This window comes from Cervus elaphus, chromosome 12 (genome assembly GCF_910594005.1).
Source record: "Cervus elaphus chromosome 12, mCerEla1.1, whole genome shotgun sequence".
NCBI lineage: Eukaryota > Metazoa > Chordata > Mammalia > Artiodactyla > Cervidae > Cervus > Cervus elaphus.
Window position 1 is genome coordinate 70,456,842 of NC_057826.1, and position 27,263 is coordinate 70,484,104.

A 27,263-nucleotide genomic window follows, 5' to 3' on the forward strand; every position below is an offset into this window, starting at 1 on the left:
CATAGACCCCAGCCATGGGTAGCTACTTGACAGGTGCCTGGTTTGAATTGCAATGTACTCTACATATAAGCCACACACCAGATTTTGAAGGTAATACCATAAATAAATAAACAAAAGAATGCAAAATATCTCATCAGCCCTTCTTATTTATGAAATGATAGCAATTTGCATTTATTGGGATACATTTTTTAAAATTAAACTTCATCTGTTCTTTCTTTTTTTTGAAATAAGGCTACTAGACAATTTAAAATTAACTATGTAGCTTTCATCATATTTCTCTAGGATAGCACTGCTATCTACTGTTGCAAGTAAAGAAGGGGCTGTGAAATTTGTTTCTCATCAGCAGTTCTAGTTAAAATTTTGGTTAGTAGAGTGGGTGGGGAGGTTGAAGCTGTTTCAAAATTTTGTAAAGTATTTTTTAAGGCTATTTTAAACTGTAAGCCTGGATTTATGAATGAATTTGAATTATGCTTTCTTCACTCGATACCATGTGTGGGTAAGAAAGACTGCCATTTCTAAGGTTCAGAAGGAACTTGTGATTTATGATTTCAGTGTTGCGTGGCTGATGTCTTTCTTCTATCCTCTGTGGTGGGAGCTGCTTCCATTTCCACACACTTTGTGACAGCCAGCTTCGTGTCTCCTCCAGCATGCCAGGGGGCCCTAGCTCTGGGTATGGCACTTGGCACTTAGTTTATACTAAGTAATGAAGATAGAATAAGTAGTTAAGCACTTTTTATTGGTTTTGATGTTGTCGTAATATTTTTTAAATTGACACTTAGTTTAAATTTCTATTTTTTAGCTATTATGGTTTAACGTCTCTCTAAACATTGAGTACAGGTTTTTGTGGGGGGATATCTTTTCATTTCTCTTGGGTATATATCAATACCTAGACCTGGAACGGTTGGGTCGTAGGATAGCTCTGTGGAACTGAAGCTCTGTGAAGCTGCCAGATTGTTTCCCAAAGCAGCCACCTCCTGGTATTGATACATTCCCATCTGCAGTGTGTGAGGATGTGGTTTTCTTCTTAACTATTGCCAGGCAGAGATTACATGGATACAAAAGGAAGAAGTTGGGAATATTTATGTGAGATAGGCAGACTACAGACCAGAAACACTATATACCAAATGTTTGCAGGAGATTTAGTCCAAGTGCCCCTCCTTCCTCCAACACACATACCATCTGCCCTCTCCTCCTGAGGCTAGAATTCAGAAACAATAAAAAGAAAGAAAAAAGGTAATAGCTGCTTAGAAACTCAGAAAAGAATGTCCTGCAAAGAGATCACTGTTTGTCCAAAACAAATGCTTATGCTGCTGCTGCTAAGCTGCTAAGGCACTTCAGTCGTGTCCGACTCTGTGCGACCCCATAGACGGCAGCCCACCAGGCTCCCCCGTCCCTGGGATTCTCCAGGCAAGAATACTGGAGTGGGTTGCCATTTCCTTCTCCAATGCATGAAAGTGAAAAATGAAAGTGAAGTCATTCAGTCGTGTCCGACTCTTAGCGACCCCATGGACTGCAGCCTACCAGGCTCCTCCATCCATGGGATTTTCCAGGCAAGAGTGGGAGTGGGGTTCCTTCTCCGATGCTTATGCTAGCTCTTTGTAAAAGATGCTTAGCTACTTATGGCAGCTTTGGATGGAGAAAGGGAAATAGGGACTATATCATGCAGGTACCGATTAGTAAGACCAAGTGGGAGTGTTCTTTGTCATGGCCCAAAGGCCTTCTCTGACCCCAATTCAGTTCCTTTGTCTTAATCTACTGACAAGGGGGCTGACATATGAAATGATTGGATTTGAGAGCCAGGTTGCTGCTCCTCTGGCCAGTGCAGAACCTCAGAGAGGAGATGACTCCAAGCAAGTGGAGTGCCAAGCCCTATCACCTCTCCCATCTCCATCCCATTCAGAATGGACCCATTGTGGTCTCTGCTGCCCCTTATTCACACCTCCTTGTCAGTGTGTTCCCAGTGGCCTGCTTCCTCTGTAACACTCAAGCTTTACCAAAGAGCTTAAAGTCTGGTGCAGAGGACCACCTCCATGATCATAAGGACTTGCTGTTGATTTCACCTATTGGCTCATCCATTCAGTGCTTCCCTATTTTTTGCTTCTGCAGACATCCTTCCCTGGTGGCTCAGGCGGTAAAGAATTTGCCTTCAATCTAGGAGACCCAGGTTCGATCCCTGGGTGGGAAAGATTCCCTGGAGAAGGAAATGGCAACTCACTCCAGTATTCTTGCCTGGAGAATTCCATGGACAGAGGAGCCTGGTGGGCTACAGTTCATGGGGTTGCAAAGAGTTGGACATGACTGAATGAATAACACTTTCACTTCACTTTCAGACATCCCTTATTTTCTTATGTGTTGGAAGCTGTTTCCTTGGATGCTCGGTCTCTAACTGTGAATGTTGTAGCCATTTCCTTGGCTCTGGTTTGGCCTCTGAGGTCCTCCTCACGTTGATTTTTGCCTGCCAACCTGGATCATCACTGCCATTGCCCTTTCTCCTGACCTGAGAACCGGATGTAGCCTGCTTATTTCTTTGGCTGGTACACCAGGGGGCCAGGAACTCCTGTTAGTGAAGTCATGAACTTAAGTTAAAATAATTATCCCAGGAATTCTATAATGTGCAAAGATATTATACAGGAGCAGAGTAACATGTGTTAATTCATACTCAGAGACCCTCTCCCACAGGAATGACACCCAGGACTTGTCACATCATTGAGAACAAAGATGTGGAGTCTGGATTTTGGACAGAGGATGTCTTCAGTAAGTGATGTTTCAAAAAGGAAGATGTAGTTGGAAGCTTTGAGTAATTGGAGACAGCAGGACTCTAGATGGAACCAGGTTCTGGAGGCTCCAAATGCATAGTTTGCCTTTTTTTTTTTAAAGCAATATCCTCACCTAATACCCATCCCTACCACAAATTTGTGTTGTTGTTTTTCAGTTGCTAAGTCATGTCCAACTCTTTGCAACCCCATGGACTGCAGCACCCCAGGCTTCCCTGTTCTTCACTATTTCCCAGAGTTTGCTCAAACTCATGTCCATTGTGTCGATGATGTCATCCAGCCATCTCCTCCTCTTTCACCCCCTTCTTCTCCTGGCCTCAATCTTTCCCAGCGTCAGGGTCTTTTCCAATGCGTCAGCTCTTTGCATCAGGTGGCCAAAGTATTGTAGCGTCAGCTTCAGCATCAGTTTTTCCCAGTGAATATTCAGGGTTGATTTCCTTTAGGATTGTCTGGTTTGATCTCTTTGCAGTCCAAGGGACTCTTCGAGAGTCTTCAAGAGAACTATTTGAAAGCATCACTCAGCCTTCTTTATGGTCCAACTCTCACATCTGTACATAATTCCTGGAAAAATCATAGCTTTGCCTGTGTGGACCTTTGTCGGCAAAGTGACGTCTCTGCTTTGTAATACACTGTCTAGGTTTGTCATAGCTTTTCTTCCAAGGAGCAAGTATCTTAATTTCGTGGCCGCAGTCACCACCTGCTGTGATTTTGAATCCCGAGAAAATAAAATCTGTCACTATTTTGACTTTTTCTCCATCTATTTGCCATGAAGTGATGGGAGCAGCTTTGTTTATATGTCCCATTATTTTTTCAACATTAGTTGATACCTTAATTTGAGCTCCACTACCTCCTAGTCAAATCACATAATTTCAGCAAGAATCACAGACTACAGGTTTTAAATGACCCGAAATTGGCTCTGACCTCAGTACAAAAACATACCTGGTCTCCAAACCAATTGCCAAATAGAGACTTCATTTCAGGCAGCAAATAAATTTACATGAAGGGCCTGGAAATGCTACAATGTAAATTACCTGTTAAAACAATTTTTTCAAAACCCACAAAATTCACAGCTATCCTGAAAATGCCTCATTTTCAAATTAATGCATTTTACTTTAACTTGGGGTTTGGGGTGTACGTGTTGGGGAGGGGCGGGGCTTGTGGCGGCTGCAGGCAAATGAGTTAAATTCACAGAATAGAATTTGAACTTTTGCAAATGAGTAAACAGCCAAAACAAACACCGCTTTGGAAAAAAATACACATTTTCTCCTTTTGAAAAGCAAGCAATGCCTAAGCAAAATACCTTAAAAGTGAACTAAAAAGCTTTTCTAAAATAAACAACTCTGCTTGTGATCCTAAATTGGGACCATATGGACATGCGAAAGCTACAAACGCACTACATTTCGACTCCTAGTTTCTGCCTTCACTGTTTGCGTGCCTCCAAGTAGATGCTGATAAAGTTGCCTTTGGTCCCAAAGGAACCTGAGATTCTTAGATCCTAGGATGAGGGAGCAAGCAAAAGAAGAAAGAAAAGGAATGAAAACAAATGCCTTTCAAGACAAAATATCTGAACAGTGAGTTTTATTTTTGCTTCCTTGCCAGCAGGCACGACTCAATTTGAATCTCTCTGGCACATATAGGATGATGCCAGCGAAATGGAGTGCATTTACCAGGGATGCTAGCTATGTGGGGAAGTCCCTGTTGAGGAACCAGGCTCACACTCAGAGCATTAGGATAGCTTTAGCAAGCCGCCTGGACTAGCCCCCTGCCCTGGGGCAAATCAATGAATAAGCCAATTCAGCATAGATAGAATCATTCCTTTGTTTTTCTCAATTACCAAATGTTGTGTGCTTTGGGGTCACTTGTCATGAGTTTAGAGAATGTGAATATTGCAACATAAGTCCTCACCATTCTAAACAGCTTAAACTGAATTCCATTTCTAGGGAGGAGGAGAGCTGAAGACACAGCATCCATCGCTAATTGTATATAATTAGAGGCTATTTTCTCATCCTAGGGTACGTCTTTCTTTTCTCCCACAGTGCTCATGGTCTGTTCCATGAAACCGGCACTTATATCAGGTGTGAATTTATGTGGATATATTCTGTTTCCTATAACTGGATAGCAAATCCTTGAGAAAGAGATGATGCCACCTGGTTGGGGAGGGGGTGGTGTGCTTACCTTGAAAACAATGAGTGAAATGAGTTCAAGCATTAATTTTTTAGTTTTAAGTGAATGAGGATACACTGCTGTTAATGAAGAGTTCAGCTGTTTTTGAGCCCTTGTAGCTAACTGCCCCAGATACAGAACTGTGGGCATCAGAATGAAAAATATGTAGGATCATGAATCTGGGCTCTGTTAATTGTGCTATGAGGAAATATTGATTGGATAATGGAAGGAGTTTACATTTCTTGAGTGCTTATTACATTCCAGGCACTTAGTTATGCATTTAGCATCTTATGCCTAAGTTAAAAAGGGTTTGGGATATCCTCAGATGCCTGACAACATGTGGATTTGAACCTGAACAAAGGGAAGCTATCAAGTTTCTTCATATAAAAGGTGCTCTTTCTGTGTGCGTGTGTGCCTCATCGCTCAATCGTGTCCAACTCTTTGCGACCGCATGGACTGTAACCCACCAGTCCCCTCTGATTATGGGATCTTTCAGGCAAGAATACTGGATGGGGTTGTCATTTCCTTCTCCAGGGGATCTTTCCCACCCAGGGACTGAACCTGCATCTCCTCTGTCTCCTGCATTGCATGCATATTCTTTACCCAGGCTTGTCTGTGGATCCACAGTAAATGAAAATTAGTTGCTTTTCACAACTACATTTGACCTTTAGGACTCTCATGTCTCACCAGGAATCAAGGCAAAAAAGGCTCTAATGCACAGAGTTAATTTGGAGAGTGGATATATACAGAAACTACTTTTTAAAAAATTTATTGAAGTATAAATAAATACAGTAAATATTATAAATCAATACTGTATTAATTTTTGAACAGCAAAGTGATTCAGTTATACATATAAATATATTTTCTCTTCCATTTTGGTTTTGTCATAGGATGTTGAGTGTAGTTCCCTGTGGTGTACAGTAGGACCTTGTTGTTTATCCTTCCCATATATAATAGCTTGCATCTGCTAATCCCAGACTCCCAGTTCTTCGCTCCCCTACTGCTCTCCCCACTGGCAACCACAAGTCTCTTCTCTGTGTCTCTGTGTGAGTCTGCAGAAACTACTCTTAACTCTTTTCATTTCTCCCTTTGAGCCCACTGAAATTACTGGGTTTGAAGGAAGAAGAAACAAAGGTTAGACATTAAAAATTTTAAAAATCCCACCCCTTAAGTTGACCATTTCTTTCAGGTGTTTCTCCCTCATCAATAAGGCCCAAGTTGTTTCTTTCCAGCCCTTTCTCCTTGTTTCTACTCTCTGCTCCAGTGCAGACAATCATGTGCATTGAAACTGCCTGAATGCTATGCTGAGAAACCCAGGCATGATTGTATCGGAGGTGACAGATTACAGGCGTTCTCATTTTATTGCGCTGCACAAATGATGCAGGGTTTTGTTTCGCTTTTTTTTTTTTTTTTTAAACAAATCGAAGGTTTGTAGCAACCCTGCATTGAACAAGTCGATCAGCACCATTTTCCCAACAGCGTTTGCTCTTCTTGTCTCTGTCACATTTTGGTGACTCTCACACTGAAAGGGAAAGTGAAAGTCACTCAGTTGTGTCCGACTCTATAGTCCCTGGAATTCTCCAGGCCAGAATACTGGAGTGGGTAGCCTTTCCCTCCTCCAGGGGATCTTCCCAACCCAGGGATCGAACCCAGGTCTCCTGCATTGCAGGCTGATTCTTTACCAGCTGAGCCACAAGGAAAACCCAAGAATACTGGATTCACACTCCTGGAAGCTTTTTCATTATCATATTTGTTACAGTGATCTGTGATCAGTGATCTTTGTGACCACTACGACTTGCTGAAGGCTCTGGTGATGGTTGGCATTTTCTAATGTCTTTTTTTTTTTTTTTTCAAATATGCCCTGATATTAGTTTTATTTTTTTCTTTTTTTAAAAAAATTTTAATTTTGTGTTGGAGTATAGCTGGCTAACAATGTTGTGATAGTTTCAGGTACACAGCCGAGCAGCTCCGTGATACACAGTAAGAATATATGTATCTTCTTAATGAAGGTATGTACATTGTTTTCTTAGACATAATGCTCTGCACACCTAATAGACTACAGCACAGTGTGAACATCACTTTTATATGCGCTGGGAAACCAAAACATTGGTGTGACTGGCTTCATTGTGATATTTACTCATGGCAGTGGTCTGGAACCAAGCCCGCCACATCCCCAGGGCCTGCCTAGCGTCCTCCGAGTTGAGAAGTGATGGCTCTTGTTTTGTAAAAGTGTGTGTGTGTTTACAGGTTGTGAGGAAAAACACACAGCCCTTCAGGGCCAGCCAGCTGTCCCTCATGAAGGCCCCCTGGTCCCCCACGTCCAGCCGGTGCTGCCCCATCACAGGATCCACACCTGCTCTGTGGCCTCGGAAACCACTCTCAGGCGCCCTGCCTGCCTCACTTTACCTCCCTCCTCAACCCCTGGGGGAGAACGCCCAGGTGGTGCGGTGGTAAGGGGTCCACCTGCCACTGCAGGAGAGGTGGGTTCCATCCCTGGGAGGATCCCCTGGAGGAGAAAGTGGCAACCCACCTCAGTATTCCTGTCTGGGAAGTCCCGTGGACGGAGGGGCCTGGCGGGCTGCAGTCCATAGGGTTGCAGAGAGTCAGACACGACTGAGCATGCACACCGCAAAAATGTCAGCCCCAGCGGGGGCCTTTGCTGTCTCTCCACCTTCTTTCCTCTTGGCCTGCTGCCCTCTTTGCACCTTTGAAGGGAGAAACACAGCGGGGCTCCATTCATTGGCATCACCTATCTGACTGCTTCAGTCTCCCAGACTGTGAACAAAAGGAAAGCTGGTCATCGCTTTATAAATGATGTATGGAGACACGCGGAGGAATGAAGGCCCAGACCGCAGTGTATTTTTAGCGTCGGCTGTTTGTGGTAACATAAGTGAAAACTGCTGGATGCCTTCCCTTCAGCTGAATGGCTGGCATTCAGGCGAGTGTGCCCGCTGCCTGCCAGACTCTCCTCACGGAACTCCCTCTTTATGAGGTGGGTGACTGGCTCCTTGGCACCAGGCGGCCCCGCCACAATTCTCCTTTATTGCCCGGTCGCATGGATCCCCAGGGGCCCCAGCATGGGGCTGCGGGTGAGACTGCTGGCCGCGAGCTTGTCAGGGTGTTACCAGATTGCAAGGCAGAGTCTGCAGGGCAGGGACTGTGTCTGGATGCTCTAAATCTTCTGGCATGAAGCTGGCACCCAGACACGCAGGAACCACAGTGGTGAGGCCCGTGGCTGGCGCCCCATCTCAGAGTCATTCTTCTGGTGCCTGGCTTGACTAGGATGTCGACCCCCACTGGTCGCTGACACTCTGAAGCCTCAGAGTGAGATAGAAAATATGAGAGAGGCCTCTCTTATGCCGACAGGTCATTCTACCAATGGTTGCTCTCGAGCTAATCTTTGGAAAGGATCCGGGTGGGCTGCCTGAGGCCCCTTGGGGGCATGGAAGCAGCCCTGGGATCCCAGGCTGCAAATAGCACTGACTGGCTGAGCAGCTTTAGGCAAGTAAAGGTCTCCCAGGACTCACTTGCTCACAGTTATGAGTAGTAACTCTTGTCCTACTGACCTCACTAAACATTTTTAATAAAGATATTAAAATAGTCTGAAACAATTGAGACCATAATGTTACAAAAAGGCAGGGGAGTGGTGCAGTGCCTGTTTATTTTCTTCATTTCTGACCAACCTTGACTTCTACCAGAACCATCCCCCTCTGACCCCAGCCCTTGCATCATGGGGCGACCCGTGGGGCTCCGCTTAGTCCCTGAGAGGACGTTGCTTATTCCATGAGAACGTACCTTCATGCTTCATGAGCGGGGTCTTTGCTTCCAGTCCCTACAGGATTAGTTTGAATGAAAAAGGGTGCTGTGGGCTCCTTGTGAAATGTGTGAGAGTGCCTCTATAATTGGAATAAAACCTGTAAAGGGGCTTCAGCTAGCTATGGCTCCCTTATCTGAAACCTTAAGTGACTTTCAAAAAGTCACAAACTCCACGAACGAAGATGGTCACGCCAATGTTCTCAGTGCTAATTTACTCTTAGTTTGCATCTAATTTGAGTAAGTCCGGCTCTCGCCTTTTCTAGCCCTTGATAATGTATGGTTAATGGACCAATAGCATCAGCGTCAGCTGGGGGCTTGTTGAAACTGCGGTGTCAGGTCTATCCCTCACTTGATCAGAACGTAGACCAGAGTCTACGTTTTGACAGGACCCTCAAGTTATGCATATGTGTGTGGTAAAGCAAATTAGAAGACAAGACTTGCAGGACCTAGACCCACTATTTATTTATGCACTGTACTTTATTATGAAAAGGATTGAGGATGACCAGGATTAATAGCTTACAAAGAAGGAGGAGACAAAGAACTTTAAAAGCCCTAGCAGCTGGGACCACTTATTACAGTTGTATTACTGTATACATTTTAATGCTCTGAGAACACACTGCTACAGCACTATAGAGTCACGGATATTCCCAATAATAGTCCCAAAGTATCAAGAAGAGGTAAGGTCATATTCCGAAGTTACTGTTTATAGAAGCAAAAGGGCTTAACATTTATTGGGCAAGAATGAAATACTTTCTGTCTATTCTAGAGACATTTGTGGAGTGATATGGCCATGATGGAAACATAAATAAAGCATCATCACTAGATAGAATTAATTAATTAATTGCCTGAAATAATTTAAAAGCTGTAGTGAAAGATCCCATCTTTAACCAATGGCATTATTTTCCCAAATAAAGGGGCCTCTAGATTTGGGAAACTTCATGTGAAATGGAGCAGGACCCCCATGGTCCCTCCCCCAACCCCACCCCCACCACGTTCTCTGCCTGCCTTTTGTCTGTGGAAAACTTTAGTCAAAGGATAAGTTTAATCAGAGAAATGAGAACTTGCAGAAACAAAGGAAAACAGTCAATGGAGACCAAATGATAATAATGTAGTCATTCAGCATGGTCAAGGACCTTTATTTCTTTCTCACGGGCTGTAGATAATATTCTGAGCCATATCCTGTGAGCTGTCTTGTAGATACTAAAACATCAGGTGGAGAAGTTAACTACATGGTGACCAGACTATACCCAGGACATGAGCTGCTTCAATTCTAAGAACTGGCCTCAAAGAAACAGGGACAAATGGACCCTGGAACTGAAGGTTAACTGTCCCTGAAGCAATCGAGATGACACTGGTCAGAGCACCGATGACCAATTTGAAGAAGACTGTCAGATCAGAGATGACTGTGCTGTAGCCCCCTCCTTCTGTCTATAAAAGCTATTGCCCCGCTAGTTACCAGTTGTGGGGGGGGCGGGGAGTCGGCCTTTGGACAGCTGTCCGCCCCCCACCCCCACCCCTGGTTGCCAGCATCTGAAATGAAGCAAACTTTCCTTTCCACCAACCTCGCGTGTTTATTGGCTTTGGGGCAGTGAGCAGCCAGATCCCCCGCCTCACCTCTCAGTAACGCATGGACTCTTGACTCATCTCTCCCTTCTGCACTGTTTGAAATTTCTCTTACTTCTGCTCATGTTGTGGCTGCTCCAGCCCCAATCTTTATCACCTCTCCCCTGAGTTTCAGCAGTAGTGTTATATTAAGCCTTCTTAACTTCCCTCCGGTCTAGCTTTGTACAGTGGTCTGCAGAAAGATGCTTGAGTACAGTGGATCTGGAGTAGAGGGCTGGAATTTTTTAAAATTCCACAAGTGATTCTAATGTGCACCCTTGGTGGGAAAGAGGGTTTTAAACTATTGATAAATTAATGCTCTACACAACATCCAATTATTATATCACTGTTCTTCCCATAAAGCTTTGGTTGCTGTTTGTTATTATATCAGTTCATAATTTTCTCCTTGGTATTGGCTGTCTCCCCTTCTCTCTAGCTCCTCCCTTCCCAGCAGTGCTCCTCATTGATGCTCAAATATTGCTTGCTTTCACCTACCTCTGTGTCCTACGTGTGGCTTTTCCTTCACCACCAATAAGGATGGATCCTGCCTTTGCTGCTTCAACTCAAGTGTCACCTCTTCCATGGAAGTTTTCCTGGAAGGTTCCCTATTGCCTGAATTTCCACATCATTTATAATACCATAATGAGTTATATCAAGCAATGTATCTTATCAGGTACCACTGGCTTGTTGTGTTGTTGTGTTGGTGCTGAACAACCAGCTAGAATGAAGAACTAAGTAGGGAGCAGAAATCCTGTCTTTTACATTTGTATTTTCTGTGGCACAGAGCATAATCGTTGGCACATAGCTTCTTGCAGGCAATCCTTCATGTCTTAGATCTAGGTTAGATATTTCTTCTCTACATACCTATGACATTTCACTGTAACCCTGTCACATCATAACTCTGCATCTTAAATGTATTTCTTTTTACTGAGGTATAATTAATTTGCAATATTGAATTTACAATGTTGTGTTAGTTTCAAGTGTAGCGCAAAGTGATTCAGTTATATATATATATATATACATACTTTTATACATATATAAAAAGTATATATATATATATACTTTTTCAGATTCCTTTCTATCTCAGGTTATTATAAAATATTGAGTACAGTTTCTTGTGCTATAGAGTAGGTCCTTGTGGTTTACCTATTTTACATACTGTAGTGTGTATGTGTTAATCCCAAATTCCTCATTTATTTCTCCCCTCCTCCTGCTCTCCTTTTTGGTAACTATTAGTTTGTTTTCCATGTGTGTGAGTATATTTCTGTGTTGCAAATAACTTCACTTGCATCATTAAATGTGTGTTTCATTATGTCTCCCTTACAAAACTGTAAACTCTGTAAGATCGGGGGTCATTTTTATCTGGCTCATCACTGACCCTCTAGTCCATGTCTTGATGGTCATATATACTCAAGAAATATTTTTTAAGTTGACTGAATAATAACTTTAAAATATGTTTGGTTTTTAGAGACAAATAGACCAGATAGCATCCATGGCATCCTAACAGTTTGATTGACTTGGTTTCAGGTGCAAAATAGAGCAGCATAATCTAAACGTTATACTGAACCAGTTAACTAGCATTTGATTGTATACTCAAGTATATAATTTTCTAGTTATTTTCTATATGTGGTTACTTTTCTTGGCTGGCTTCCCTGATGGCTTAGGTGGTAAAGAATCTGCCTGTGAGATGTGGGAGACCTGGGTTTGATCCCTGGGTTGGGAAGATTTCTTGGACAAGGGAATGGTAACCAATTCTAGTATTCTTGCCTAGAGAATTCCATGGACAGAGGAGCCTGGCAGGCTACATACAGTCTGTGGGGTCACAAAGAGTCAGACACAGCTGAACCACTAACAGTTTCACTTTCTTATCTATAAAATTCAAGCTCTTGGAGAACAAAGGATAGCATTAAAAATAATTTTTTTTAAATTTTGTACTGTGGTATAGTCGATTAACAATGTTGTGATAGTTCCAGTTGAACAGCAAAGGGACTCAGCCATACATATATATGTATCCCTTCTTCCCTAAACTCCCCCCACCATCCAGGTGCAAAAGATAGATTTATTTTTTTTTTTAATTTCCATCGAACTCCCATAGTTCCTCAGTGAGTATTTCTTGATTTGATGTAATTAAATGTAGTTTTAAAAGAGCCTGTGTTATATCTGCCTGGTGCTAAACATCTGTTGCTTCCTAACAAGTGTACCATTCATTCTAATGGCACTGGTGCACAGAGGTAAACACAACCTTGGCAGGCCTTCCATAAAGGAAACTGTGTTTGCTTCCTTCATTAATTACTAGCGGAGCATTAAGACATGCATCTCCCTGAAGCCAAGTTGGATAATTCCTGGCACTTAAGCCTAGGGTGCTTTCAAAAGTTGAGACATGTATTGACGCACCAGAAGGCATGCCCTATAGCAATCACCAAGGTGGCTCTAATGCCAAGATGGTATAAAGCCTCAGATATACCAATACCAAGCATGCTGGTCTATCTCTCTAAACTTTTGTGGGTCTTGGGTTAATGTGAGATAATAAATGTGAATTTCTAGAATGTCTCTGAAGGCAGGCACCTCAGTATGAATTGGAAAAATCTTCAGAGAGATACGGAAAGTTTAAAAATAAAAGAATGATCAAAGGTTCACCAAACAAAACAACAGAATGAAAGTGGCAATGCTAATAGCAGAAATATGTGTCAAGATATGATTTGTCAATTGTTATTAATTTTGCCAGTTAATGGCAATTAAAATGAAGAATTTATACTCTTGGACATAGCAATTAGCAGAGCATCAAAATACTAAAGCAAAAACAATAAGAAATGAAAGATACTGACAGACACTTATTGGTAGTAATAGATTTTAACAAAGCCATCAGATTGTGATAAAATATGAATAAGGACATAAAAGAATATGATTAATAATGTTGGATAATTGGCTATATTTAGGTATTTATGGGTTATATAAAAATACATCTTAAATACTCACATGGAAAATTTATAAAAATAATACCTTTCTTTAAAAATGCAGAAATTCTGTGTGCTACTCACTCAGTGAACTATAATATAAAGGTAAACAAAAAAACCCAGTTACTTTATGATGTCTATATTTGGAAGCTAGAGGAATTTGGAATTAAAAGAGGTACAATTGTCCTTTTAAGAATTAAGACTCTACACTTCCACTGCAGGGGGCATGGGTTTGATCCCTGGTTGGGGAACTAAAATACCACAAGCTGTGCTATGTGGTCGAAACAAAAAAACAAACAAACCAAAGGAATAAATGTTAATCAAGCACAATAAATTAAGACAGAAAGATGCAATGTGACTTCAAAGAGACAATAGGATTCCCAGGACACTAGGAGCTAGCCATGATCCTACTGAATATATTAATATTTTCAAAGGAAAATTATGTGTTGATCTAAATGGGAGTTGATTCAACCAACAAAGAGGGGAAAAAGCAAGTGTCGGAGGTTTATGCCTTGGCACAACTTGTCCAGGGGAATAGGGAGATTCACCTAGTTCGACATAAGTAACACAACCCATTGGCAAGACCATGTTTCCTGTGATGGTGGAAGTATGGTTACTTTATGCTGTGCTGTGATTAGTCACTTCAGTCATGTCTGACTCTTTGTGACCCCCAGAGACTGCAACCTGCCGGGCTACTCTGTCCATGGGGATTCTCCAGGCAAGAATACTGGAGTGGGTTGCATGCCCTCCTCCAGGGGAACCTTCCAACCCAGGGATCGAACCCAGGTCTCCCACATTGCAGGCAGATTCTTTACTGTCTGAGCTACCAGGGAAGCCCAAGAATACGAGTGGATAGCCTATCCCTTCTCCACGGGATCTTCCCGACCCAGGAATAGAACCAGGGTCTCCGGCATTGCAGGCGAATTCTTTACCAGCTGAGCTACCTGATTTTGTTTCTAATTTCATGCACATCAAGCAAGCACATTTTGATCTGCCCTTTTGTGTGTAGGTCTATGTAAATAGTGATTATGCATCAAGGCAGCAGTGTCACGATACAGCTAATAAATAGGAATTCATTTCTGAAATGGCTGCTATAGTGTTGGAAGAGTAAGATTCCTGAGCCTTATGGGATATTAAAGCTGCAAGGGAAGAGTCTGGAAATTGACATGCATCCAGGTGGTGCAGAGGTAAAGAATCTGCCTGCCAATGCAAGAGATGCAGGAGACAGAGTTCGATCCCAGGGTCAGGAAGATCCCCTAGAGAAGGAAATGGCAACCCACTCCAGTATTCTTGCCTGGAGAATCCCATGCACTGAGGAGCCTAGCGGGCTACAGTCCATGGGGTTGCGAAGAGTCAGACATGACTGAGCGACGGAGCATGAGCAGGATGTTTAAGTAAAGCAAGTTATACAATGTGAACCTGCTTGTTCTTATTCACTGCTGTGCCTTGGTGTTCAGAGTAGGCTTGGTATCTATGGGGCAACTAAATATTTGTTGAAGGGATGAAATATGTAGAGAAGGACAGAATCACTCAGCAAGTGCCAATAGGATAATTATTTTACGTGCCCTAAAACATACAGTGTATATATAACAGAGTTAATTTTTTCTTTTTTTTTTTGGAAGTACAGTTGACTTGCAATATTATATTAGTTTCAGGTGCACAACATAGTGATCCCATATTTTTATAGATTACATACCATACAAATTTATTATAATACTATTGACTATATTCCTTGTGCTGTATATTGCTTGCCTTTGACTTATTTTATAACTGCAGTTTGTGTAATTCCCTTCCTCTACTTTCATTCAACCCCTTGCCACCCCCATTCCCCTCTGGCAACTACTAGTTTGCTCTCTGTATCTGAATCTGTTTCTATTTTGTTATTTTCTTCATTTGTTTTGTTTTTGAGATTTCATATACAGGTGAGAGCATATAGTATTTCACTTAGTTTAATACCCTCCAGGTCCATCCATGTTGTCATATGGCTGAGTAATATTCCACTGACTGACATTCTCTCTCTCTATATATATATGTATATATACATGCACGCACATGTCTTCTTTATCCATTCATCTGTTGATTCATTCAGTTGCTTTCATATCTTGGCTACTGTAAATAATGCTGCAATGAATATTGGACTGCATATATCTTTTTGAATTAGTGTTTTCATTTTGTTTGGATAAATACCCAGTTGCATTGCTCGATCACATGGCAGTTCTGTTTTTCATTTTTTCAGGAACCTCAACAGTGTTTCCATAGTGGCTGTACCAAAGAGTTAATTTTAAAAATAGAAAACTGAAATATCTAAATATTGAAAGTACCTTTGTGAAGGGCCAATAGTTTTGTAAGTTTAGAAGGTGAGAGGAGATCATGAAGGATAACAACAGCAAACCTATGTTAGCAAACTATTACAAATATAATGACCAGAAGTCAGTCAAACAACATGGAAAGTGTTTGCAGGAAATGTAATGGCCAAAGACTTGATACCTTTATTAGGTAAAATGTTCTTGCAAGTTGATAAGAGAAACACTAAAATTCCAAGAGCATAAACAGACAACTCACAGAAAAGAAATTAAATCGGGTAAATAAACATGGAAAAAATTCGACTGAGCTAGTAATCAAAGACATTCAAAACGAAACAGTAATTTTTCTAAAAGCCTTTAAAATTAGCAAAGAAAACATAAAACTTTATTTTGGTAAAACCCAATACTGGTTAAAATGTATAAATATGGAATTCTCAGATTTTGTTGATATTTTATAAATTGGTACCTCCTTTCTGGAAAACAGTTTGGCAATATAATATAAAGAGTCATAAAAATATTTATAGCCTTTGACCCAGTAATTTGACTTCTGGGAATCTTTCCTGAGGAAAACTAATCCAAAATATGGAAAAAATTAAATGCCTAAGAGCAAATTGGGAAACACTAAACATCCCACAATGGGGGAATGATTAATATGTTGTGGTAGAACCACTGGATTGAAGACTACATAGTCATTTATAATCATGGGGCTAGAGACCGTGCAGCCACATGCTTTAATAGTAAATGAAAAACGAACAAATGGATAGAAAAAGATGCACAGAGGAGAAAAGATTGAAATAAATACACCCAATTTTAAGTGGTTGATCTCGAATGGGAGAAGGTCAAATATTTTCTTCATCTCCCTTTTATGGGTAATTGGTTGTCATTCAGCCTGTCCTTTTATCTGGGTGCCAGTTGCATCTTTGTCTCTTCCCTGAGCCCCGTGTCCAACTTGCAAGGTCCAGCCCATCTGTGCCAGTGCCACTCAAGCTCCAGCTTGTCCAAAAGCCCTCCCATCCTATCAGCCTAATGAAGCCCCCCTCTACGCTGTTCCAAGTACTGCATTTTAACATGTCCACTATAGCACATACACAGTGTGCCCTAAGTGGAAATGGTATTTGTGCAGTTTGTGCCTGTTTCCACAATGAAAAGTTTAACCCCCTAAGGGCAGGAACTATTGTATTTCCTTTTCTCTCTCCACAGCATAGAACACAGTACTTTGCTTGTCTGGTGTACCTGAATAAATAGTAGTTGAAATGAATGGCATTGCCCCGAAATGATCTACTTCTGATTTCCTGGCAGGTGGAGCTCATGAAGGTCTGCAACACTTGGGTCCCTTTGGCAACATCCCAAACATCGTGGCAGAGTTGACCGGTGACAACATTCCTAAGGACTTCAGTGAGGACCAGGGCTACCCAGACCCTCCAAACCCCTGCCCCGTTGGAAAAACAGGTAGTGGGCATTAGTGGGCACGCTCCTGGGTTCCCATGAAAGGTAGGAGCTTTGGGAGGAAATTAAAAATGCTAACATTGGCATATGCTCAGAGAAAAAGTATTTCTAGTCCCATGAGCCCCTATGTATTTATTTGTAGGTGGATTGGAAAGGGAAGTTGATTCTAGAACTCCTGGTGAGTTCTGGTGTTTAGATATACCTACAGAGGCCTCTCTTGCCAAGGCTTCATCTTGTCACCCTCTTTGGGAAGTGATGCTCTTTTCTGCATGCGCTTCTTTTTTTAATAAAAGAGAGGGCTTTCTCTTTTTTGCCTCTTCTTTGGTACAGTTGCTGCCCACTTTGGAACTTGTTTCCTTTGTGGATGATCCATGCCCATTCGTTTTCCTCACTTCTCTTGACAATCGACACTTCAACTATGTTGTAACCAGTGAGCGTCTATCCTGAAATATTTCTTTGGGAGTTGGGAGGTGGCATGAGAGAGGGGACCCAGGAAGGTAAGTTGGTTAAGGAAGTAGGCTGAAACCTTCCTTGCTGTTCATGCATTGCTCCCAATTTTCTACCCTCCAGTGCCAAAGAGGATGAATAGTGAGTGAGCTTCACTTATGCTGGGCTTTGAGCAGCTTACTTTGTTGGTTCAGAGTAGTTGCTCTAGACAGAGGACTACCTGAATTCAAACCCCAGGTCAGGAGATGTGACCTCGAACAAGTTAATAAACTACTTGCATCTCAGCTTCCTTATTTGGGGAATTAAATGAAATTATCCATGTTAAGCACTTGGCACATCACCTCACACAGAGTAAGGACTCATTAAATATCATCCAGATTGTAAATAGCTTTGCCACTAGTAAGCAACCAGAGTAGTCTTTACCAATAATTATAATAATAATAATAATAATAATAATGTTAGTATTTATTGGGCTTCCCCCTGGTGGCTCAGATGGTAAAGAATCTACCTGCAATGCAGGAGTCCCAGGTTCGATCCCTAGGTCGGGAAGATCCCTGGAGAAGGAAACAGCAGCCCACTCCAGTATTCTTGCCTGGAGAGTTCCATGGACAGAGGAACCTGGCGGGCTACATGGGGTCACTAACAGTTGGACACGACTGAATGACTAACACTACACTTACATATAACGAACCTGAAGCTTCCAAAATAGCTTGCTCAAGGTTATTTATGTAACAAGTAGCTGAGCCAAGGCTCAAACTTGGGTCTATCTGATTCAGGACTGTGGAACCAACCACTAAGACATGCTGCCTTGCTCTGAAAATTCTGACAGTATGGTACCTCAGCTTTTCTTAAACACAATACAGGCTCTCTTTGAAAGAGGTTCCCTCTGAAAGATAGGTGAGGTCTCTGTTTCCCATGGGGGACAGAGCCTCCATCCTGGGATGGGACAACCGAAATAGTTAGACATGGCCAAGCCAGTGTGGGGATACTGGCCCAGGACTGTAGGAAAGTCTAACTCACTGCACAGAACCAGTGATTCAGCCACATTTCACTTGCCTGTGAGGCTTTGGATGAGCAGGAAGAAAGACCAGTTTGGAGTCTGAAGAGTAACAGTCTCCATGGGGATTTGGCTAAACTGAATCAATATCATATCGGACAATGGTTCTTAAAATGTAGTCCTGGCAGTATCAGCATTACCTGGAGACTTATTGGAAAGGCAGATCTTCACCCCTATTCCAGAGTTATTGAATTAGAAACCCTGGGGGTAAAAATAAAAAAGTAAAATGTTAGTTGCTTAGTCGTGTCCAACTCTTTGTGACCCCATGAACTGTATGTAGCCCACCAGGCTCTTCTGTCCAGTGAAACAGAAACCCTGGGGGTAGGATGCAGAAATCTGTATTTTAAGCTGCCTTTCCTGTGATTCTGGAGCATACTGAAGTTTGGAGAACTGCTGTTAGAGGAGAATGGAAGGAGAGCCAGAGTTTGAGTCAACAGATCTGCTATCTAGTCCTCATTACAGCGTGTCAGTTTACTTCCTCGGGCCTCAGTTTCTTCATCTGTAAAATGAATACATAGTCAGTGCCTTAAAAAAGCATTCAGTGTAGTCCTAGCTGATCCTTGAAACAAGTAGTATAGAGATCTATGTAATCAAGCCCTAATCAGTAGCACTTAGGAGATCTGAGATGGAGCAATCCTGGCTGGCGGATAGAGTTGGATAAAAACCCAGCTCCCAGGCCCTTTCTTGTCTGCCATTATCTGCCCCTTCCCTCCCTGCCTTTTCATTAAGCTAACATACTTCTCCCTCTTTGTTCTACCATAATCTGCATTCTAGAAAAAACTCACTTACTAAATTTAGCCATTATTTGTAAGAAATTGCTTGAGACATGCCTCATTGAGAATCATGACACCGCATAGTCCAGCCATCCAAGAATAACCTTCACTTCCCTCCCCAAGCCACACTCACCTCTGAATCATGGCTCACTCACCCTGGTAGAGCGGCAAACAGAACTCACAGCCTGTCCTGGGCCTCAGGGATGTGAATCCCTGGGAGCATTTTCAGGCTCCGGACACCTTCGGTTTCCAGAGCCACAGGCCTCTATCTCTACACCTCAGTTTGGGCCCACTCAGAGGTACTTGAGAAACAATTAGGAAGAGGTTGTAAAGCTGCCATGTGCAGACTGCCTGACCTCTTTTGCTCTGCTCTCCCCTTCCTTCATGTTAATTGCTCTAGATGAAGAAATCAGATAACCAGTTCAGTGAGAAGTGGGGAGCCATGTTAGAGTCACATTAGGGTTTTTTCCAAATGCGAGTGCTTTCCTCCCAAGCTTCCTGCTGCTGAGGGCTGAGACTGGATGCTGAAAGCTGCTGGTAGGCGTCAAAACAGTCTCAAGAGACCAGACTACCTGCCTCATTGTGTTAGACCCCTTTTAGCATTGACTTTGATGCTTCACTCTCCCTTTGAAAGGAAGCCTCTTTCATTTTCCTAGTCCTGCACAAACCACCCTCCCAACCTCCCCCAACCCCCTCCCCACCCCCGCCCTTTTAAAGCTGTTGTCTATAAAGCACATTAGAGACAGGAAAAAAAGGACTCAGTTTCAGAGCACTGTGTCTTGTAATGACAGGGCTTAGGTAAAAGCAGCAGCCGAGGGGGATAACCTTTTTCTGTGTTTGAATGGAAGACATGCTTTATTTCAAAGAGCATTGATAATAAGAACTGTCATTTAAAGAGAGATGGTGAGAAGGGAACTAAAACATAGAGGAAACCTATTATGTGCCAGATGCTCTCTATATGATCATCTCTATTCCCTATAGCTGCTCTGAAAGGTAGGGATTTGATTATTCTCATCTCATAGGTGAATGAATGAAATTAGACTAAGTTAACTCTCTGAAGGAATTAACCCTGTCTATCACTCATGAGCTAAGATTTGAACCCTGAGCTCGGGTCTATCTTTCTGACTCCAGGCTTACCCTGTTACCACTACAACACACACCATCAAGTTCTGTCTAATAATTATTTTTCTTATATACTGGATTTTCTCCAAGAAGCCAAAATCATTTCTAAAGAGCCACCCAAGAAAAAACAGAGTAAGTCATGTGGAATGGAAGTGTATCAGTAAAGGAAATAATTGCTGTCATGACAGATAAAAAATAGCACTGGCTTAACACAATAGAAGTTTATTTCTCATTTGTGTGAAGTCCTGCCAGAGATGGGTGAGGGTGTTGTGGAGGTGGATGGTTCAGCAACCCAGACTGCCATCTTTCATCTTTGCACTTGACATCCACAGTTGCCCTGGTCGGCAACATGTAGCAAGCAGACCAACAGATGCTGGGGGTGAGGGTGGGGTTGGGAGAGCAAGAGAGGGGGTCCTCTAGAGGGTTTTTACGGGCCAGGCTTGAAGGTGGAATACATCACTTCTGCCCACATTCCATCAGCACAAACCCAGGCATATGACTCCACCTGATTGCATAGCAAGGCTGGGAAATTAGCCATGTGCCGATGGGGAATGGGAAGTGGGTTTGGTGAGCAGCCAACCATTCTCTGCCATGGGTAGGAGAGGAATGGGAATCTGGGATGAGCAAATCCCAGAAGGATATTGATTTAGAATGACTGATGTGAATACATTCTGACCTTTGGATGTCTAGTTGTTTTTAATAAATTAGCTCTTAGAATAACAATCGATCCTTGGCTGTTCCTCAAAAACCTTTTGTTGTTTGCAGTAGATGATGGATGTCTAGAAAACACCCCTGACACAGCAGAGTTCAGTCGAGAATTCCAGTTACACCAGCACCTTTTTGATCCAGAACATGACTATCCAGGCGTGGGCAAGTGGGTAAGTCCAATCTTCATTGCTAGTAGGTCCTCTATTCTGGTACTTTGAAGGTACTGATGGCAGAGAGAAACAATATGGGTGGGGAGAGAGAAGGAAAATTGTTTAGACTCTGATTTTTTTTCCAGAAATCTCTAGTTGAGAGGGACTTTTAATTCCAAACCACACTCACTGCCTAGAGCACAATATACCAACCCACTTGAAGAGTCAGTGACCTGAACCAATCTCATCAGGTCTAATCTCAAGAGGGTTCTACTCTGGTCTGCTCCATAGTCTGTGTCATAATACGTCCTAAAATCTCACCAGTGTTTCATTCACCTCTTATAGGAAGTATATGAAACTTCTGTTTTAAAAAAAAAGGATACTAAGAAAATGTGCAGATTTTCCCCCTAGACTGAGGGAAGTGATCTCTGCAGAACTAAAGGAAAACCATGCCAGAAACTGAGAAACAGACATACAGTTCTGCTTTATGGAAAGAGAAGAAAAATTCCAAAATATGTGGCGGTGAACTTGCCATCAATGGCAAGAACCTATAACTGCCAGTTAAGGAAATTGTTTATACGCACTTGGAAAGCGAAATCATGACCACTTGGCACAGGTTTGCTAAAAACAAGTCTTGTCGATCTAATTATATTCTTCCACTTGCCAGCATTATTCATTTACTTTCCAGCTTGATGAGGGAAATGAAGTGAGCATGGTGCGTTTAGACTTTAGCAAAGTATTTGATGAGCTCTTTCATGATATCCTGTTGGAAGAGGTGGAGAGTTACAACCTAGGCAGGAAAACATCACCAAAAGGGAGCTTGTTAAAGAGTCCATGTCAAGAGGGAGAGCAATTTCACATGTATCCTCTGTGTCTTAGCGATATCCCACTCCACATGTTTATAAATGTTTGTAGTAAAAGCTATAGAGCATATGCTTATCAGATTCTCAAAGAAAGACACAAAGTTGGAAGGGAGAACCCTGAATGACAGAATTGGGATTCAAGAAGATCCCAACTAACTGGAATAATGAATTGAACAAGATCACAATTGAATGGAGATAGATCTGTTTTCCTGTGGTTTGGATGATGTAATCAAATGCAGAAGCCATGTGAGCAAAGTGGAAAACTACTAAGGAGGCTTAGTTCACATATACAGAGGTGGTCAATACACCTGTGGAAGGAGTGAGTGAATGAGGAATGAGCAGATACTCCTAACTGCCTAAACCTATCTACAGCTATAGGTCTCCATCACTGGCAGCCAACTTGCTACCTACTTTACTGGGAATACTGTGGTCTCAGAACTAAACTCTCTCTCTTCCTTTTTACATTGTTTTAGAGAGAGAGGTCCCTCCTCATTAATGACCACTTCCACTTTTTCTATCATCCAAGCATTGAGTTTGATTCCCTCTCTTGTCAACATGCACATGTTTCCTGTCTTAAAATGACAAAGCAACAATACCCTCTGTTAATTTTGCTTCCTCCAATATGCATTCTTCTATTTCTCTTCTTTTTCATAAGCAGTTAGGGAGAATTTGCAGAGCCATCCTGAAGCCTACTAGCAGGGTTTAAACATGTTGAATTACATAGGCAACCATCTGTAGGTTCTTGAATAGGAGGCTAAAATCATGAAAGTCTTCTATAAAAGTTATTCTGGTGGCATAGGGAAGGAGGAGATGTAGAGAGAAGAAACTAAAGGTGGGAAAAAAATAAAGGAGATAATTCTAGTTACAAAGGCTGTGAACACAGAGAATTTAAGTGAATCTCACTAAAGCAATAAGAATCCAAGACATTTCAAAGGGAGCTAGGAAACTGACTAGGTTTGGTATATGGCATAAACATAGCATGAGAAGGTAAAAATGTTAGGTTTGTAAGAAATTGATGGTATGAACTTTTCCTCTGAGGAAACTTTTTTAAAGAGAAAGGAAGAAGAGAGGGAGGTAGGAGGGGAAGAAAGGAGCAGAGGAAGAGTAGGAAAGAGTAGATCATAGAGGAGCACTAGGAAGGAATCTACAAGAGATGGGCAGAGGTGCGACCTAACAGAAGCGAGGGACCAGACAGAGCCTGCTGTGTTCCAGGCACTGGGCTAGGTGCTCGATATACAACAGTCATTGACATGATATTGGTCTCAATGAGCTTACCAACTTGGGATACATTGCATGTAATTAAAATGAACCTATCTCAGCACGGATCAGCTTCCTGATCAAGCTCTGCCAGGTGCAGTTACTGGGGGAGATGAAAGAACATAGTCAAGGAAGGCTTCCAGGACTGAGGACTCTCACATGGCCAGTTGTATAGTAACCATTGAGGATGCCGAAGGTGCCAAAAAGGGGCAGCACTGGATTCTAGGGTGACCCATCTACCGTGCATGACTGCTAGTCTGGAAATGAGGGGCAGGTGCAAGGGGAAGATGGAGGACAGTCTGAGTGGGGGCAGAGAACCCAACTGAGGATGTGAGAGAGATGGAAACTTCTCTCTTGCCAACTTTCCTCTCCTCTTCTAGAAGATCTTTACAGACTTCTCTCATCGTGTTCCACTCACTCCCAGCACTCCGGTGTGAAGCCAGCCACCATCTCGTTGTTTTTGCCTCCTTTCAATACTGACTTCTTTCCTTTGAGTCACTGCCGTTCATTGTCTACATCGGAGCTAAAGACTAGAAGTTTAGGACTATGACAGATCAATGAGCAGGAAGAATGCTTACACACCTTCCTCACCTGTAATTATGTGTCTGTTTAAACTTGTTTCCTTCATTTATTTTCTCATTACCACCTAGCAGGCAAGCATGAGTTCCACTTCATGTGGAAGTATGAATTGAGTCTGTCTTGCTTTTCTAAGCTGGGGTCCCCAAGCTTTCCTCAGCGTTTATAAAGAATGATGGTCTCAAGCTCCACTGTCTTTTAAGTTAGCAAAGGGATCATCTTTCACAAGAGAGCTACACACAAGATCCTGATTCTTTTTTTTTTTTTTTTTGCTAGTAATGTTTCCCTGTGTTTGACATTAGCTGGAGCTCAGTTGAGTCTTGAGTAGTGATTCACATAAGTATCAGCGTCTGTCTAATTTCCTGCATTTCTCTGTCTTTGTTAATGCATCAAGACACATTTATTAAATGCATATCATATACCTTCCAGGCCCTGCATTAAGTGATGGGAATACAAAGATGATAATAGTCATTGTATTTTATAAGACAGTAAGTAGTCATATTTGTTGAGCACATACTGTGTGCCAGACACTGTGCTAAATATGTGAATTAATTTCATTCAGTCTGCCTTCCCTATCATGCTCTTTTTACAGATGAGAAAATACAGGCTTAGAGAGTTTAAGGGCTTCCCGGGTGGCACTAGTGGAAAGGAACTCACCTGCCAATGCAGGAGATGTAAGAAATGCAGGTTTGATCCCTGGGTTGTAAAATTCCCTGGAAGAGGGCACGGCAGCTCACTCCAGTATTCTTGCCTGGAGAATCCCATGGGCAGAGGAGCCTGGTGGGCTCTAGTCCATAGGGTTGCAAAGAGTCAGACAGGACTGAAGCGACTAAGCAGGGATGCATGAAGAGGGAGTTTAAAAGGCCTGCCTAACCCCACGGAGCTGATCATTGACAGAACTGGGATTTGAACCAGAACACTGGACTCTAGGAGTTCTCTAAAAACTGGATAAATTCCTTTTCTTTCCATGGCTCAGCACTCATCATGTGTCCTGTACAGTGGTTCTGTCCAGTCCTGTCTACAACTGGTTGTCTTTCAGATGATATGTCACCTGGAGCTGTCATAGACAAAGGCTGGCAACCATGGATGTCAGCCAACCCCTCCTTCACACATTCGTTACTGAGGGTTACTCACTTGGGACGAAGTTGCCTTGAAAAGCAAATGTTTCTCCTTTCCAAGTGCTTTTCACATCTTTTCACCAGCAGCTTGGGTGACTAGAGGCTCCCTCCTTAACCGGATGCAGCTGAACTGAGCCTTGAACCTGAGCCATGGGAGAAATGAGGCACAGGACCCTCTGCCTTTCCCTGTCTTTCTCGCCCTCATTGTGTCTGAAGAGTCAGATGCTCTTCAGTTTGGGTTTCTCTCATGTTTCCATGTCCTTAGTCATGAGCTGTGCCTTTCTGATATGTTCTTAGTGTTCCCCTCAGGAAATGCCTGAGCCCAGTTTATCCCAGAGTTGGTGGTGACTTGGGCAAAGTGGTGTCTGCCAGTTTTCTCCAGTATAAAGTTACTATTTTTCCCTTTGAAATTAATAATTAATCTGTGGGGATTTACTTCAGTTCAGTTCAGTTCAGTCACTCAGTCGTGTCCGACTCTTTGCGACCCCATGAATCCCAGCACGCCAGGCCTCCCTGTCCATCACCAACTCCCGGAGTTTGCTCAGACTCATGTCCATTGAGTCGGTGATGCCATCCAGCCATCTCATCCTCTGTTGTCCCCTTCTCCTCCTGCCCCCAATCCCTCCCAGCATCAGGGTCTTTTCCAATAAGTCAACTCTTCACAAGAGGTGGCCAAAGTATTGGAGTTTCAGCTTCAGCATCAGTCCTTCCAGTGAACACCCAGGACTAATCTCCTTTAGGATGGACTGGTTGGATCTCCTTGCAGTCCAAGGGACTCTCAAGAGTCTTCTCCAACACCACAGTTCAAAAGCATCGATTTTTCGGCCCTCAGCTTTCTTCACAGTCCAACTCTCACATCCATACATGACCACTAGAAAAACCATAGCCTTGACTAGATGGACCTTTGTTGGCAAAGTAATGTCTCTGCTTTTTAATATGCTATCTAGGTTGGGGATTTACTTCAAGACTGTATAAGTATTCTGTCCCTGTTACACTTTCAACTAACAATTTTAATATCTACTTATGGCACTCACCAGAATAATGATAACTATGGTAGTTTTAAAATGGTGATTTATTTAAAAACGTTACTATTCTTTCAGCATTTCTTGGTTGGCATTCTATTCTAAGCAAGAGTTTCCCCTGTTCCCCCATGTTTAAAAAAATTTTTATATCAGTATAGATTCATTGTTTCCTACTATTTTTTTTTTCCTACTATTATTTATTTTGCTGTTCAAACTGTCCTAGATTCAGCCAGTGGGAGTCTCTGTAGGCTGGCTTTTCTTTCCTTTCACCATGTCTCATCACTTTTTGAGCACTTCCTTACTTTCTGGCCCAATTAGATATCCCAACTTCATTCATCATTATACTTTCCCTGCCCTAGCTCTGGAATCAGACATTTCTCCAAGAAGCCTCCCTGGTTCCATTTAGGAATGGAATTTGAAACCAAGATCTGGGCAGTTGTCCAAAATCTTGATGGCACAATGGAAAGCCCTCTTTGTGAACTCAGACCTGCTACTCACATGGAAAACAGGCTCACTGCTCCCCCTCCCCACCCTATCTACAGGGAATGGGTGTCAGGAGGGGAGCTGGTCTCTTCTCATCGGCTTTCTGTACTTCTTTCACCCACAGGAGACCTGTCAATCCCTGCCTTCAAATCCATACAATAGCAGGGCTAATCAGGAATGCCAAGGTCACTGGCAGGCAGGGGTGGGAAAGCATCTGGCTCATCCTTACCTGCACTCTTAGGGAAACACAGGGACCATCTTTGAGAGGAAGGCTTCAGTACCTTTCCTTTTCTCTTTGAATGAAGGCTCTTATGAGTATAACCCTGGCCTTCTAAAGGGGAGTAACTAAGATGCTGCTGTCTTTACCCTGCTGGTGGCACAGTGGACCTCAACCATGGCTGGCTGGCTGTCCCACCCCATGGTACCAGCTCGAGGGCCCTGTGCCCTCCCTCCCGCTCAGGCAGCTGATCCCAGTGATTCACAGAAGCCTCTTTCATGGCCCCCTATCTCCCAACCCCTGTCCCCAGCTTTGGCATGAATTCCCAGGACCTTCTCTTTCACCAGGAATTGTTCCATCTACAGAAAGGCAGGCACAGAGAGCAGGAATGAGCCTTACAGCAGTACCCTCAT

The 27,263-nt window shown here is 42.7% G+C and overlaps 1 protein-coding gene across 7 annotated transcripts in view; it reads left to right on the top strand.

Moving 5' to 3' along the window:
• Positions 1-27,263, top strand: part of LOC122705149 (neuroendocrine protein 7B2) — a 56,424-nt gene that overhangs the window by 21,401 nt on the left and 7,760 nt on the right. For 3 of the 7 annotated variants that reach the window (XM_043920362.1, XM_043920364.1, XM_043920366.1), the window contains exons 3-4: positions 16,912-17,061; positions 21,223-21,335. In XM_043920362.1, coding sequence (XP_043776297.1) covers positions 16,912-17,061; positions 21,223-21,335 — 263 coding nt within the window. Of the gene's footprint in view, positions 1-4,150; positions 4,346-16,911; positions 17,062-21,222; positions 21,336-27,263 lie in introns of those variants that run through there. The other 4 variants (XM_043920363.1, XM_043920365.1, XM_043920367.1 and 1 more) reach the window with 2 other exon arrangements.